At 44.8% G+C, this 16,923-nt stretch overlaps 1 protein-coding gene across 1 annotated transcript in view; it reads right to left on the bottom strand.

Moving 5' to 3' along the window:
* Window positions 1-483: 483 nt before the first annotated feature.
* Window positions 484-16,923, bottom strand: part of bsk146 (brain specific kinase 146) — a 31,570-nt gene continuing 15,130 nt past the window's right edge. The window contains exons 3-4 of the mRNA XM_052032850.1: window positions 6,826-7,028; window positions 484-5,028 (exon numbers count right to left, since the gene is read on the bottom strand). Coding sequence (XP_051888810.1) covers window positions 4,243-5,028; window positions 6,826-7,028 — 989 coding nt within the window. The 3' untranslated portion in view covers window positions 484-4,242. The remainder of the gene's footprint in view (window positions 5,029-6,825; window positions 7,029-16,923) is intronic.

Raw genomic sequence — 16,923 nt, 5'->3', positions numbered from 1 at the left:
TTGGTCCAGTCCACCATAACTCCAGGTCTGCCAACCTTAACTGCCTGATCAGTGTAGGGACGATTAGGGAAGGACAATAAATGCTGGCATTTCCAATGATGTCCATAACTCATGAAAGAATAATTAAAAACAACGTACCATCACGGTCCCCTCTTAACTCTGACCCATGTCTCTGCTGTGCACTGAGCTCTCCAGGTAAAAGCCAATCCTCAGCTGAGTACATGTTTTATGCTGCTTGAACTTTGGAAGCAAGTACAAAGCACAACTACTCCACTATTGTGCCTTCAGTGAACGTGATTGCTGACGTATTTCGATATACCATATTTTCTCTTAATACACAACTCCTTTGTTCTCTCTGCATTCTGTCACGCGGTGTGCACCCTCCATATTCTCTCAGCTGCTGCAATCTCATCACATTCTTTTATGTGTTGTGTGCCCTTAGCTCTTTTGCTGCATCAAAGGAACTTGACCAGGTGGTTGTTTTTAGGTAATTTTAATCAAATTATAAAGTAAGTCTTACAGGAAGACAAATTGCATTGCAACCATTGAATCGATCGTATGGCTCAGAGAAGAGCTCAGGAAACATTTTAGCTAAGAGCTAAAACTCTGGATACTAAAAGAATGCATTGCTGTCACAAACCACAGACAGTTAAACGACACACCATTCACTGAGGAACGAAACTTTGAAGAGTTTTGAATAGAAACACACCCATTGCACTAAAATTCAAACACAAGGTTTGGCAGCTCAGTAGCCCACACTACATCTTGGAGACCGGGTGTATGGAGGGAGGTCGTTGACACTATATATGGGAGTGTTGCACTGTCTACAAGAAGCAATTGAGTGCATTTCTAAAGTAGAATGATGAACATTGACAGTCTAGGTGGATTTGCGCTTCTGCCAGTCATTAGAAGAAAGCAGGGCATCAGTTGACTAAGGTCCCCAGTTCAAATATAGTCTTTGCAAAGAGGTTCTTATTGATTTCTTGTCTTCATTGGAAGTTTTCTTTCAAAAGTTATTCCTTCAAGGGCTCTCATTGTGCCGTATCTGTTGATCCTGGTTCCCAACAAGCCGCTGCCCTTTCAATAATGGCTGGGCTCAACTTGGATGATGGCAATAATGAAGGAGAGAAGAGTGGATTGTAGTCCTGCCACACCCCTCCACTTCCCTCCCCTCCTCCCGGGTCACATACACCAAACGGCGCTGGACTGCCCCGAACTCCAGCCGAGTAACGCTCGAGAGTCTTTGTAGGATGAATACAGGTGCAGAATACATCACGTAAAGCTTCCTCTATGATGCCATTTTCATAGCCCTATGTTTTCAGTTTTCAAATCAATAAAAAACTATGACAATTCATTGTAAAATTTTATGTTAAATATGTGGTAATATATAGAACGTATTGCACATACGTTAACATTAGAAACATTTCTCTTGTAAGCACAGTGAAGATACACAAGGGTTGTGGTCTGTAAGATACCCTAACCTAAATTTCTTGTTTTTTTTTTGCACGTGTTGGTGGGTAAAGGATGGGGGGGGTTTAGGGTGGGTGTCGAGAGGCAACAGGATCTCAGACCAGAGGTCAAAAAGCATAGCAGGACCCTAATGACGATAAACACAGATCCCAAAAAAGTTCACCAGCCAGTTAACCAATTGTCCCCTTGATTGGTTGCCACAGATAACCTCTTGCTGCTTGCTAAAAGGACTTAACTCATCCAAGCATCTTTTTTTTGTTTAAATGTTTTTAAACTAGATTCCTTCCAAACAGAACAATTTGATTTCCAGCAATCCAATTGGTTGCGCTGGCTTCAGTTATATTTAATGTGTGAAAATACATAATGCCATTACTCAGCATGATGGGAGGACGGTATGATTGGGAGATAATGACCGGCAAATGCCAACTAGTCTCAGGTACTTTGCCGGCTGCCTGCAGGTGAGGGGTTGAGCTCGATCACAAGAACAGCACTGCAAGGTCACCTTAATACCACCGAGATGAGAAGGGAACCTGGACGAGCAATAGATTAGATCAATCTGCCACTTGACACTCCTGCTTCAACTTACTTTGCTGTGTCTGTTTACAACTGGGTGCGTTGGGTTAAAGTTACCCTTTGGCCTTGTTGAGGGTTTTGATAAATCTACCCCTTTATCATACGCACGATTCACCCCTCTCCCATAGGGACATTACCCAGACGCCCGTATGCTGGGAATGCCTCAAATTGGAAGTCACAGCTTCAGAGGAGAGTCAAGTTAGAGAGAATTTCAGGGCTGCAGGGGCCATGGTTGAAGTCACAACAGTCCCAGCTCAGTGCTCCCCTGCACTCTCCACATTCCCAGTGTTACTGAGAACCAGATATCCCATCAGGGAAGTCTCACTTGTTAGGCTGTACCTGGAGTTGGCTGAGTTTTCTTGTAAGCACAGCTAATCTACATAATACACTAAATTGAAGTTTCCTTTTTTTTAAATATATATACACAGGGGAATTGGTAAAGGATGGGAGTTGGCTGGGTGTTGATAGACAACCAGATCTTGACAAAAGATCAATAAATATAGCAGGAGTCTAACAACCATAAAGATAGGGTCATAGAGCACAGAAATAGACCCTTTGACCTACTGAGTCCACAACCACCCATTTACACTAATCCTACATTAATCCCACTTATTTGCCCCAGATTTCCATCAGCTCCCCCAGATTCCACCACCCAGATGCACACTACCACATTTCCAGTGGCCAATTAACCCACTGACCTGTGCATGTTTGGGATGTGGCAGGAAACCGGAGCACCTGGTAGAAACCCACATGGAGAACGTGCAAACTCCACACAGACAGCACTGAAAGTCAGGATTGAACCCGGGTCACTGGTGCCATGAGGCAGGGGATCTACTGGCTGCACCACTGTGCAGTCTTAAAGATGGTAGCAGGTTGTAATCTCCAAAAAAGTTCACTTGGCCAGTTGATCAATTATCCACCTCAAGTGGCTGCTACAGATTACTTCAGTGGGAAACATTGAGAGTCAATCAGAAAGGGATTGCAACCTGGCTTCTGCCCAGACAAACTCCCCACAAAGCTGTGGAGAAGCTGGCACAGACCCTGAAACCCAGACCCAATGCTACCACTACCCAACCGTACCACTACAGAAGTGCCGGAGCAGAAATCAGTTCACACCATTCAGACCTCACTGTTACAGGCACAGTATGACACAGGAGTGAAAGAGAATAAAATCCACCTCCTCAAGCACACACTGACTCAAAGGAGAGGCACAGAACATACAGCACAGAAACAGGCCACTGAGCCCAAAGGGTCGATGCCAGGCTGAAAGGGGTTCTTAAGAAGTGGGGAGGAAAATCATGAGGGAGGGGTGCTTTGGACGTCAGTGCCCCTACTAATAACAATTTTAAATCAGAGGACATTCCTCTGCATTGAAATGTTTGCACCAAACGACCTCATCACTTATCTAATTCTACCAATGATCTAAATGTTACTTGTTTTTGTTCAATGAATATTAACTTCATCGTGTTGTAACATCAGCCTACTACTGGTTATTAAGTATGATGTTTGGAGAGTTATCAGCTCACATGCTACCAGTGCCTGGGAAGGGAAGAGGGAAAAAGCTTCTAGGTAAAAAAACAAGATTAAATTGAAGTTTTAAAAATCAGAACCAATAAATTAGTGTGTTTGGATATGGGAAGTCACAGTCACATTAGTGAAGGTGAGTGTTGGTAAAGATGACTTGTGCAGAGTGATCACTCCTTCTAGTGAACACTACCAAGCCCTTAGGAGGAAAGCCATTTGAACAGCGGCAGCTGTCACAGTTTGGTCACTGGACAATGCCCTGGACACTTGCTTGTAATGTGTAATTGAAAAAGCAGAGCCTTCCGCAGAAACCGATCCTGGTCGGTTGAGATCCTTGCAACAGTCGTGCCCTGTTTCTTTGGACCCATGAGCCGCTTCATCTCTCGATGTCCTTCATCTCTCGATGTCACCCACTGTGTCTCATCTCTCGTCCTACCTGACCCAAAGACACAAAGCAACTTAGTCACAACTGGTGAGAATCAGCTTAGGGTGAAGGCTTTGAAGACCAATGGTTGAGACAGAGCCCCATTGGAGTTTGAGCCCCAGTCGATAGCTCACGTTGACTCCCAAAGCAACAAACAATCATTTCCTTCAATGAGAATAAGTTTGTTACTCTGTAAAATACGTTTCCTATCACACTTAAAGCCACCCACAACCTGAACGTTTCAGTGCAAGCTAGACGCAGATCTCAATAGGTGTGGTGACCAGAATCCTGGTGTTGCTGCTCTCTCTTGATGCCCGCTCATAGCTGCTGTTAGATGAGAGGGAGCTGGATGTTGTCATGGTCGTGAAGCGGGATGATGGAGTCTCCATGGAGATGGTGTTCTTCGCAACATTGCACACAGGGGACAGGCTCTGTTGCTTCATCCTGGCCACTAGGTCCTCCTCCGAGGAAGAGCTCACATCGGCGATGCTGTTACTGCAATCTGTGTCCAGCATCCACCGATAACTCAGGTATCTGAATATCTCCTTGACTGAGCACCTTCTCTCTGGTTCGATGGGCAGAAGCTTCCGGAACATGCGGAGAGCATCGTCGGTGAACCTCCTCCATTGCGATGGCACGTTGGATCCTCTACGCTTCTGCCACCTCACAAACTCATCGTAGAAAGAGTCCGAGAGCAGGGCCTTCTCCCAGGGGAAGTTCCCCGTGAGCATGCAGAAGAGCAGCACCCCGAAAGCCCAGACGTCAATGCTGTACTCCACGGAGAAGCCCTCATGTTTGGAGGCATCGCACAGCTCCGGAGCAGTGTAAGGGATGGTACCACTCACCCGTTTGACAGGAGTACCAGCCCGACGGGTCATTCCGAAATCGGACAGTTTAACCTTGCGGCACTCCTTGTCAAAGATGAGAATGTTCTCGGGCTTGATGTCACGGTGCACCAGCTTCCTGCTGTGAAGATAGTCCAGAGCTAAAGCAACTTGGTGGACACAACGCTTGGCAATCTGTTCAGGAAGACCCACCTTTGAGAGAATAACGGAACACATGTTACACTTGTTAAAACTGGGCTCTTCATTGTGAAGAGAGCCACTACACTTTGACATGTGACTTTGGACACAGGAACGTTGGCTTGTTGGAACACAAAATTAACATTGAGCTGGCGATGACCCAAGACTGAGGTCAACAGAACAGAGGTGCATGGAGAGGGACCAGGGTATATAGAAAGACAAGTGCAGTGCAGAAACCCACTGAGTCCAGGCTGACCATCAAACACTTATTCACACTAATCCTAGTTTTTATTCCCCCACATTCTCATCAACTCCCCCCAGGCTCTACCCCTCACCTATGCACTAGGGGCAAATTACAGCGGCCAATCAACTTACCAACCTGCACAGCTTTGGAATGCGGGGGGGTGGGGGGGGAAGAAACTGGAGAACCCAGAGGAAGCCCACGCAGTCACAGGAAGGACGTGCAAATGCCACACAGACAGCACCCGAGGTCAGGATTGAACACCGGTCTCTGGTGCTGTGAGGCAGTGGCTCTACCCGCTGCGCCCTCCGACAAAAAAGGTAAAACAGACACATCCCCGAGTAAAGGGATCATGGAACAAAGGGTTTGAAGCTGATTCATAATGGATGAAGGATTCTTATACCAGAGAGGGTGCCAATTGAAGGGGGGAATAAGACTTTTCCCAAAACCAGGACAGTGGGTTGGATCAAAATGAAAATGTATTTGGTTAGAGGACTCCAGACCCAGGGATGGTGAGAAATTGGGCCACATACACAAGGAAGAATGTGCTGGCCCTGGAGAGGGTCCAGAGGAGGTTCACAAGAATGATCCTGGGAACGAAAGGCTTAACATGAGGAGTGTTTGATGTCTCTGGGCCTGTACTTGATAGAGTTCAGAAGGATGGGTGGGGGGGGGGGGAGGGGGGAGGGGGAGGTGGTGTTGGGGGAAATCTCATTGAAACCTACCGGATACTGAGAGGCCTGGATAGAGTGGACTCAGAGGACATCTCCATCAGTTGGAGAGTCTAAGATCCGAGGGCACAGCCTCAGAATAAAGGGGTGTCCCTTTAGAACTGAGATGAGGAATTTCTTCATCCAAAGGGTGGTGAATCTGTGGAATTCATTGCCACAGACTGCTGTGGAGGCTAAGGCAGAGATTGATGGGTTCTTGATTGGTAAGGGGGTTAAGGCAGGAGAATGGGGTTGAAAAAAAAAATCAGCCATGAGTGAATGATGGAGCAGATTCAATGGGCCGAAAGGCCTAATTCTGCTCCTATATCTTATGGTCTAAATTCAAGGATTAGGGGAGCGATAACTTCATAGTCAGGGAGATAGAACTTAGATTTGACTGAAAGGAATAGGTGACATTACAACAAGTTCCAAAACTTTAACTGTGACAAAAGAACTGCTTTGATACAAAGTTTCTTCACTATTTCATGAAAAAAATCAATGTTCACTTAATTTTAACTAATTTATTGGCTTTTGTTTCAAAGTAAACTTATTAAAAGCAACATTTAAAATAAAATAATGCCTTTTACACTCTGGCCCCCATGGTGCTCATCAGTCAGAGAAGAACAGACATGTCTAGGCATGAATTAAACTTGGAAGGCAGGCAAGAAATTGGGATGGATTAACACCCTCCCCTCCCACCCACAACTTCCTGCCTGAACCTGTGAGTGGCCATGAGGAGGTTATAAATGATTGCGCCTTGTGCAAGGAAGGTAACAGGATAACAGCAAACAGCAAACGATCAAAGAACTCAAGAACACTGCAGAGTAGAAGGCCAAGCACAACACAAAGTGGGTTGTATACCTGGGGCGGAATGATGTCAAACAGATCGCCTGCAGTTGCATATTCCTGGGCAAACACATAATACTCATCAGTTTCAAAGGCTATCCCAAACATGTCAATGATGAAAGGTGAGGCTGACAGATAAAGGGAGATGCTGTACTCTCTGAGGAAACTCTTCAGTTTGGTGGTCTTTTTCCTCAGGAACTTCAAAGCCATTTTAGTACCTGGAGCAAGAAAAGAATAATTTTACCCATCATTCACATGCCTGGTATGTGACCCGAGGCTCACAGACCTATTTACATTTTTTTTTTAAAGAGATAAAATTTCTTTATTAGTCACATGTACATCAAAACACACAGTAAAATACATCTTTTCGCATAGTGTTCTGGGGGCAGCCCGCAAGTGTCGCCACGCTTCTGGCGCCAACATAGCACGCCCACAGCTTCCTAACCCGTATGTCTTTGGAACGTGGGAGGAAACCGGAGCACCCGGAGGAAACCCACGCAGACACGGGGAGAATGGACAAACTCCTTACAGACAGTGGTGGGATATGAACCCAGGTCATTGGCGCTGTAAAGTGATCTGTAAGATTTTTTCTGCGCTATTGGTGGTTGAGGGGGATAAACATGGGCCCAGGTGTTGAGCACCTGAGGGTGCTACAGAAGGCTGTCACGGAAAAATCATGACATTTGCAACTTAGATCAGGTGAAGAATAAGTTGTGGGGGCTGTGCAGCACTGAGAAACCACCAGAAGCCTTCCCATCCTTAACGGACTGTGGCCTTCTGTGGTACTGCTGCAGGATGTTCAGTATAATAGGGCTATATTGCACTGCCCCAGCACAATACCCAATGGCTTCTACTTGAGGGTTTTAAAGGAAGTGGCTGCAGAGGTAGTGGACCCATTGGTTGAAATTTTCAGAACTTGCTAACTTTAACAAGGACACTGGAAGATTGGAAACAGACAATGTGATTCTCTTGTTCAAAAAGGCAGGAAGATACAACGGAACTATCAGCCCGTTGGTTTAACATCTATTGCTGGCAATATGCTGGAGTCAATAATAAAAGAAGAAATAACTAATCGTTTTGGGAAACTGAATGCAGGTTGAAATTCCCTGGTCCAGCATTCTGTGGTCCAGCAACTCATGTGGTCTGGCATATTTTGAGTCTGTAGTATAGATCTGTACTAATTAACTAATTCTAACTAAGATTGAAATTGAACTAACATCCGTACGAAGTTGTTAACCTACCAGTGTAACTTTTGCAATTTACAGAATCTTCAGATTACAGACAACTTCCACTTCCCACAGCCGTCCCACCACACTTGAAAAGAACAGATTTCCTGCTCAGAGGAAGGTGATTGGGCGCAATTCCTGTGGTCCAGCACCGATCAGATCCCAAGGGTGTCAGACTAGAGAGTTTCAACTTGTATAAATCAAACCTAATCACAGTTTTATGAAAGATTTGACAAATCTGCTTGAATTCTTGAAGATATGACAGGGAGAGTTGATAGAGGGGAACCTGTAGATGTAGTGTACTTAGATTTCTAAAAGGCATTTGACAAGGTGCCACGTAAGAGGCTGATGCAGAAATTAAGAGCCTGAGGTTTTCTAGGAAGCGTGTTGGCATGGATTGAAAACTGACTGTCACATAGAAACCAGAGCTGGAATAAATGGGTCCTTTCATGCTGCAGGGATGTAACCTGTGGAGGATCCCAGGGATTGGTTCTTGCCCTCAGTTGTTTACTATTTACATTAATGACGTGGAGGAGGGAACAAATGCAAGCCTTCCAAGTTTTCTGATGTGAAAATAGTTGGAAGGGCATATAGTGATGATGAGACTGTGATTCTGCAATGAGATATAGATAGATCGAGTGACTGGGTGAAAACCTGGCAAATGGAGTTTAATGTGGAGAAGTGTGAGGTCAGGCATTTTGATAAGAGGAACCAAAAAACAGATTATCCAAATGGAGAGATACTGCAAGTAAGTTCAGAGGGATCTCGGTGTCTAGTGCATGAATCACAAAAGTTAGCAGGCAGGTCCAACAAGTAGTTAAGAGGGCAAATGGGATATTGGTCTTTATTGTGAAGGAGTTGGAGTTTAAGAATTGGGAGTTTTTTTTTATATAGAATTGTACAGGGTGTTGGTGAGGCCACACCAGGAATAAGGGAACAGTTTTGGTCCTCCTTACCTAAAAAGAATATGGTGACATTGGAGAAGTCCAAAAGAAATTCACCAGGTTAACTCCTGAGGTGAGAGAGTTGTCGTATCACAAGAGGCTGGACAGTTTGGGACTGTACTCCTTGGAGTTTAGAAGAATGGAGGATGACCTTATTCAAACATAAGATCCTAAGGGAGCTTGACAGGGCAGAAATTGAGATGTTTCCACTTTAGTGGGAGAGTCATGAACAAAGGGGCATAGTTACAAAATATAATTCCTGAATCACAGCTTGGTACGGCAACTGGTCTGCCCAGAACCACAAGAAACTACAAAGAGTTCTGGACACAGCCCAGTGCATCACGGAAACCAGCCTCCCCTCCGTGGACTCTGTCTTTACCTCTTGCTGCCTTGGTGAAGCAGCCAGCATAATCAAAGACCCCACCCATCCAGGTCATTCTCTCTTCTCCCCTCTCCCATCAGGCAGAAGATACAGGAGCCTGAGGGCACATGCCACCAGATTCAGGGACAGTTTCTGTCCCATGGTGATAAGACTATTAAATGGCTCCCTTATATGATGAGATGGACTCTTGACGTCACAATCTACCCTGTTTGACCTTGCACCTTACTGTCTACCTGCAATGCACTTCCCTGTAGCTGTGACACTTCACCCTGTATTCTGTTATTGTTTACCCTGCACTACCTTAATGCACTTTGTAATGAACTGATCTGTACAAATGGTATGCAAGGCAAGTTTTTCACTGTACCTCGGTACATGTGACAATAATAAACCAATTTCAATACCAAAATAAGGGGCCAGTCATTTAAAACTGCAGTACATAGACATTCTTCTTTGTAATTCTCTGGTGGAGGCCAGATCATTAGATGTACTTGAGGTGGACATAGATAAATATCTGAAACATTGAGGAATTGAGGGTTATGGGGATCTGGCACAGAAGGGGAGTTGAGGCCAATGTAGATCAGCCATGATGGTACTGAATGGTGGGACAGACTTGAGGGGCGAGTGGCCTACTCCTGTTCCTGTTTTCTTATGTTCTTGGGTGTTCAATGGAGGTATATTGCATTGTCCCAAAAATCTGGGGGGGGGGGGGGGGGTGTAATGCAATGCCCCAATACAATGAGGGTATATTGCATTGACCCAATACAATGGGGGTATAATATATTGGCCAATATAAAAAGGGGCATATTGGACTGCCCAATACAATGGAGAAATTGTATTGGGCCAGTCATTAAAAAATGAAATTCATTGTGCATTCTCTGACATAAAAGGCACTGTATAAAAGCAAGTATTCATTACTTAGAACAGACTGCATGCCCACTCCAATTGAATGATGTCTACACTGTTATACACAGAATAGAATCAGGAACCTGTCTTATTCGGAGTTTCTAGTAATCCTGACACACTCTGCTGATCCTTAAAGCAAATTAAAAGCTTGAGAAATGTAAAGCGAGAACACTGAGTGATCAGGCACAGGCTTTCCCAACAGCCTCAACGTACGTGTAGTGGTTGAAGATGGATAATGGCCTTCTACATCTGTTGGAAATGTCTCAGCAATGCTTCATGCATGATGAGTTTGATGTACAGTGACTGACTGTTGTTACGTGGGCAGGCAGGATCTGTCAGACCACAATACATTGTCTCGCTGGCTATTCAATTAAATCGGCACAAATGAGGCCTTAATTCCAAAGACAGCCACTATTCTTTGTATCTGCTGTATGCTGAAGAGGTTCTCTGGTTCACAAGTCCTCCAACCATATTGGTTTAGAATTTTGATCCAATCTACTGTCCCTTGCCACAGAAGATCTCTGCAGGAAATAACTAAGGCTTTTACTATTCAATTAAGATGTCAGCAATGGATCTTCAATGTAAACATGGGTCATTGTTTCTCTCATTGGCTCAAATGTTCTTTGTCTTAAGGTCAGTCTCAGGATCGATGAAGGGTGCCTGATCAGTTCCCTTTCACTACCTGTTAACTTCACAAGTCCGTAGGCTTAACATTAACGTCCCTACAAACAACAGCACACGTTTATATAAAGCCTTTAATGTGAGGAGATATTTCAATGTGCTTCAAACCAACATTGGTGTTGAGCAAAAGGGGGCATTAGCATGGGGGGGGGGGGGGAAGGAAATGAGAGATCAGCTTTAAGGAAGAAGAGGGGCTGGAAATTCCAGAGCTGACCATCTACACAGCTGGAACCCTTGCCATTAATGGTGGGGCAATGGAAATGGGGTGTACAAGAGACCAGAGCTACAGGAACAAAGATTTTGACAAGTTGTTGAGAGATAAGGCAGGCTGAGGAACTGGAGAGGGATGCAAACACAAGAATAAGAAGGATATTGAAAAAAAATGGTGGTGCAGATCCAATGTGTCTCCAGAATTGAGGAGATCGGAGCTGTACTCTTCTTGGTGGTGAGTAGTTAGAGAGAAGGAGGATGAGGGGAGACATGATAGAGGTGTACAAAATATTAAGAGGAATAGATAGAGTGGACAGCCAGCGCCTCTTTCCCAGGGCACCAATGCTCAATACAAGAGGGTATGGCTTTAAAATAAAGGGTGGGAAGTTCAAGGGAGATATCACGGAGGTTTTTTTTTACCCAGAGAGTGGGTGGGGCGTGGAATGCGCTGCCTGGGACAGTGGTGGAGGCAGGTACATTGGTCAAATTCAAGAGATTGCTAGATAAGCATATGGAGGAATTTAAAATAGAGGGACATGTGGGAGGAAGGGGTTAGATAGTCTTAGGCGAGGTTTAAAGGTCAGCACAACACTGTGGGCTGAAGGTCCTGTATTGTGCTGTAGTGTTTTGTTTTATGTTCTATGAGAATGGACTATTGGGCAAACAGAGACCTGAAATGCTGCAGTACTGCTTCCTACCCTTTGAGGGAGCTTAGAGTCTACACGGGACCTTTGGAGGAAACACCCCTTTGAGGAACATCTGGGTCAGCCCCTGGTACAGCTACACTCCCACTCTATGGAGGTGGGAGTAAATAATTAACAATGTAGTGGGGGGGGGGGGGGTATGAATCCTGACGTACTGAGTGGGTTTCAGGGCTGCTTTTCAAATTAGGGTCACAAGCCCAAATCTCCAGCAATCAAAAGTTAACTCCCAGGACTTTGTAATAAGTGTTCTCAGGAGAAGCATTATAGTAAAGGCAAAAATTATTTGTTTCCTCATTCTCAATAATAATTAACAAAATTAGAGATTCAAAATATTGAAGATGGAATGAGAGCCTGTTTAACTGGCTGGGGCAGTTGGAGATGGGAGGCATCTTCCCAGAAACTGGGTCACGCTTCCCCCCAGCATACTGATGTGTTGAGCAGCTGGGAAGTATTTTTCCTCCTAGTGTGAAACATGAGTGATTATATGTAATTTCACAACACCCCAGAAATCTGACCAGACACTTTACATGCTGTAGGACCCTTCAGCTTGTGATTTCCAAGTCATAGACATTTTCCAAGCAAGTTATCTTTTCTTGTGAGAGATTCTGAACAACACTGTCCTGGGAACAACCTCTGGTGTTCCCCCCTTGGACAACAAGGCCCCCCAACGCAATGAAGTTCAAAGAGAGCTGCAGATGCTGGAAATTGGAAACAAGTTCAGCAAATGCTGGAAACACGCAGAGGTCAGGCAGTTTCGGTGGAAGGAGGAACACGTTAATGTTTCAAGTCAGAAACAGTTTGTCAGATGAACCTGAAACATCAGCTGTGTTTCACTCCACACTGCCTGACCTGCTGAGTGTTTCCAGCACTCAGTTTTTGCTTCAGACCTCAATACAATGCTTGATTGGGTCCCCCATTGGAGAAGTCTATTGGCTTTTAACCTTCTGGCCCATCCCTATACTCCACTGTTACCCAGCTCTACCACTCCATGATATTGGTGTCACTCCCTCCAAAGCCCAGGACCTGAGATCTCCAACATTCTGCTCCCCTAGTCCTCCAGACCACCAAGGAGCACATTATAAGGAAACCTCGGTAGTAGCAATGAGGGGTGGGAGATCTTCAGTTTGAATATCGACAGAGTGGAAGTAATTTCTTGGGCAAATAACAGGATGAGAGTGAAGGTGCTGGGAATTAGGCCAAGTGAACCCTGTGAGAAGGAACAGGACCAATACTCCATCGATGTTGACAGAGTCAAGATCGACTTGAAGTTATAGAATCATACAGCACGGAAACATGCCCTTCAGCCCAACTGGTCCATGCTGAACAAGATGCCCCATCCAAGCAAGTCCCCTCATTTGCCAATGTTTGGCCCATAACCTCTAAACACTTCTAATCCATGTTCCAGTCTTTTAAGAGTTGTTGTTGTACCTTAGAGGAGTTACAAAATTATTTCACAATGTCAGAGACTGTGGAAAGTTACAAGTTTGGAAGCAGGGCTCAGGAAAGATTATCAGTTTCTGCATCATCACTGAAAGATCGATGATGGCCTAGCAACTTGAATGCATGCTGAGAGACGAGCTTGTGTGGCCAATGGATCAGTGGATCCAGTCCAGCTCAGTTAATCATTCAAAATTTGACATTTGTACATGCATGCAAGATTGCCAATATTGATGGAAGTGGCCTCTAAAAAATGCAAAGGAATTTCAGCCAGGTCAGAAAGTTAGTCTAAACTTGGAATCCGGGCTGGCAATAGGAGCTCCAATGTGTGAGCAGGAGGCATGGGGAAGGTTGGGCTAAGTCTGCAGCAAGAATCACAAAGATGTCAGTTCAGAGTAGCAAGGTGTTCCAGCTATAGAAAGCAAGGGCACTTGGGCAGAAGGCCTCAGGATACAGGGCTAACCAGAGCAGAGCAATGCAGTGGAGCTATATCCCAGTGGGAGAGGAACAATTATCATAGAAAACCATGGAAATGAGGTTTGCATAACATTGAGGAGGATGAGCAACGCGAGAAGCATATTTAAAATAGATTCTGTCATTAGTGGTGATAAAGGCAGACTAATTTCAAAGTAAAAGGCTGATAATCCAGACATCGGAAGGAATGCTAACACAGCCCCAGGTTACTTCATTATGAGATGGGTTATGCATGAAGTAGTTCAGGAAGGTGCCATGAGCAAGAAGCAGAGTGAAATTGAGAGGGTACTCTTGCAAGCATTAGTGCAAATCACGTGTAGTCCTCTGAAGAACAGAAGGCAAAAGGTGACAAGTTATAGGGGCTGATTATGACAACAGGTCAACCAGGCTAGAAAGATTGGTTGGGAATATTGAATGTGGATTGAAAAGCTGTACTCAGCCTGAATACATCACATTAAAGCAAGCTCCTGGAACAATGTGGAGATGTTCACAAGATCACAAGATCACAAGATAAGGGAGCAGAAGCAGGCCATTCGGCCCATCGAGTCTGCTCCAAGGAAAAGGGAAAAAGAAATGGGGTGGGAAAAAAAGAGAGAGAAAAAAAAACTATTCTAATCCCATTTGCCAGCCTTATCCCCATATCCCTTGATACCCTGACTATTTAGATATCTGTCTATCTCCTCCTTGAACACCCCCACTGATCTGGCCTCCACTGCTGTGCGTGGCAAGGAGTTCCACAATTTCACCACCCTCTGGGTAAAGAAACTTCTCCTCATCTCTGTCTTGAAACTGTACCCTCTAATTCTAAGATTGTGCCCTCTGGTCCTGGACACGCCCACCAAGGGAAACAGCCTAGCCACATCTACTCTATCCTTACCTGTCAACATTTTAAATGTCGCTACGAGGTCCCCTCTCATCCTTCTGTACTCCAGCGAGTACAGTCCAAGAGCCGACAAACGCTCATCGTACTTAAGCCCTTTCATTCCTGGAATCATTCTCGTAAATCTCCTCTGAACCCTCTCCAACGTCAGCACATCCTTCCTAAGATGCGGGGCCCAAAACTGCGCACAGTATTCCAAATGAGGCCTCACTAGCGCCCCGTAGAGCCTCATCAACACTTCCTTACTTTTATACACTATACCTCTCGAGATGAATGCCAACATAGCATTCGCTTTCTTAACCACCGATCCAACCTGGTGGTTAACTTTTAAGGTATCTTGTATAAGTACCCCCAAGTCCCTTTGTACTACCGCACTATCAATCTTCTCTCCTTCTAGATAATAATCTACCCGCTTATTTCTACTTCCAAAGTGTACAACTGCACATTTCTCAACATTGAATCTCATCTGCCATTTTCTTGCCCATTCTCCTAAACTGTCTAGGTCCCTCTGCATTCTTTCTATTTCCTCTATGCTCCCTACTCCTCCACTTATCTTGGTGTCATCCGCAAACTTAGCCACACAACCATTTATTCCATCATCCAAATCATTGATGTACAAGGTAAAAAGGAGAGGCCCCAACACCGACCCTTGCGGCACACCACTAGTAACCGGTAACCAACCAGAACGAGATCCTTTTATTTCCACCCTTTGCTTCCTGCCAACCAGCCAATTCTCCACCCATTTTGCTACCCTGCCCATAATTCCATGACCTCTCATCTTATTAATCAGTCTCTTGTGAGGCACCTTATCAAAGGCCTTTTGAAAGTCTAAATACACAACATCTACCGCCTCTCCCTTATCCACCCTACCTGTGATTTCTTCAAAAAACTCCAATAGGTTGGTCAGACAGGACCTCCCCTTCACAAAACCATGTTGACTAGGTCCTATCTTGCCTTGCGCCTCTAGGTATTCGGTAACCTCCTCCTTGAGGATAGACTCCAATAATTTTCCCACCACTGACGTCAGACTAATAGGTCTGTAATTGCCTTTGTGCTGCCTCCCACCTTTCTTATATAACGGAACTACATTCGCTACCCTCCAGTCCTCCGGAACCATGCCAGAATCTATCGATTCCTGAAAAATAATCGCCAACGCCTCCGCTATCTCCACAGCCACCTCCTTCAGAACCCGGGGATGCACCTCATCCGGTCCGGGAGACTTATCAGCCTTAAGCCCCTTTAGTTTTCCAAGCACCTTCTCCCTATTAATCTCAATTGAACTCAGCTCCAATTCGTGAGACTCCTGACTAATGGGCACATTGCTTATGTCCTCCACGGTGAAGACCGATGCAAAATATTCATTCAATTCCCTTGCCATCTCACTATCATCCATTTAATACCTCCTGCACCGTTATCAATTGGTCCTATGTCAACCCGTGTCTCTCTTTTATTCCTTATGTATTTAAAAAAACTCTTAGAATCCTTCCGAATGTTGTCCGCCAGCTTCCTTTCGTAACTCATCTTTGCTTTCCTAATGACCTTCTTAGTTTCTCTCTGCAGATTTTTAAAATCGTTCCAATCTTCTGTTTTCCCACTAATTTTTGCTACTTTGTACGCCGCCCTTTTTGCTTTTATTTTATCCTTCACCTCCCTCGTTATCCACATTGGGATACCTACACAGGCATCAAGTGCATAAAGCTCATCTGCTAGACTGATCTATTGTATGCCTAGGCCAGTACTCCATGTGCTTGAACACTCAAGTAGAAGAATTAAGCGTCATGAGGGGCATGGAGCATTGATGAAAGTGATACTGGGCAGCATCCATAGTGGTGGCAAATAAAACCATTCAACTCTGCAGAGATTATAAAGTGACCCCCTAACATAGCAGATGATGAGTAATACCCCTGCCCACATCTCAAGGTTTATGTGCCAAATCGATAGGAGCCAAAGTCTTCGCTAAACTGGATCTACCCCACCTTAACGTCACTGAAGAGTCAATGCTACTTGAGAATTAACATCTACTGGGGGTTGTACACGTACACCAACCTCCCATTTGGGATAAAGACATCACAAAAGGTTTCAAGTAACAATGGATAGGTTGCTGCAAGGGGCCCAATGTTGTTCTGGATGACAAGAAGAAAACCTTCAGGAACGTGATGCCATCTTCCAAACACTCGACATAATGTGAAGCATAAAAGAAACTTTCTTGCAAAAGGAATAATTTCTTTAGGTTTGAGATCTGATGAGAATAGGTTGCAGCTAGGTAAAGTTG

Source organism: Pristis pectinata, chromosome 18 (genome assembly GCF_009764475.1).
Source record: "Pristis pectinata isolate sPriPec2 chromosome 18, sPriPec2.1.pri, whole genome shotgun sequence".
Lineage (NCBI taxonomy): Eukaryota > Metazoa > Chordata > Chondrichthyes > Rhinopristiformes > Pristidae > Pristis > Pristis pectinata.
Note: the sequence above shows the minus strand (reverse complement) of the source record. Positions and strands in the feature narration are given on the sequence as shown.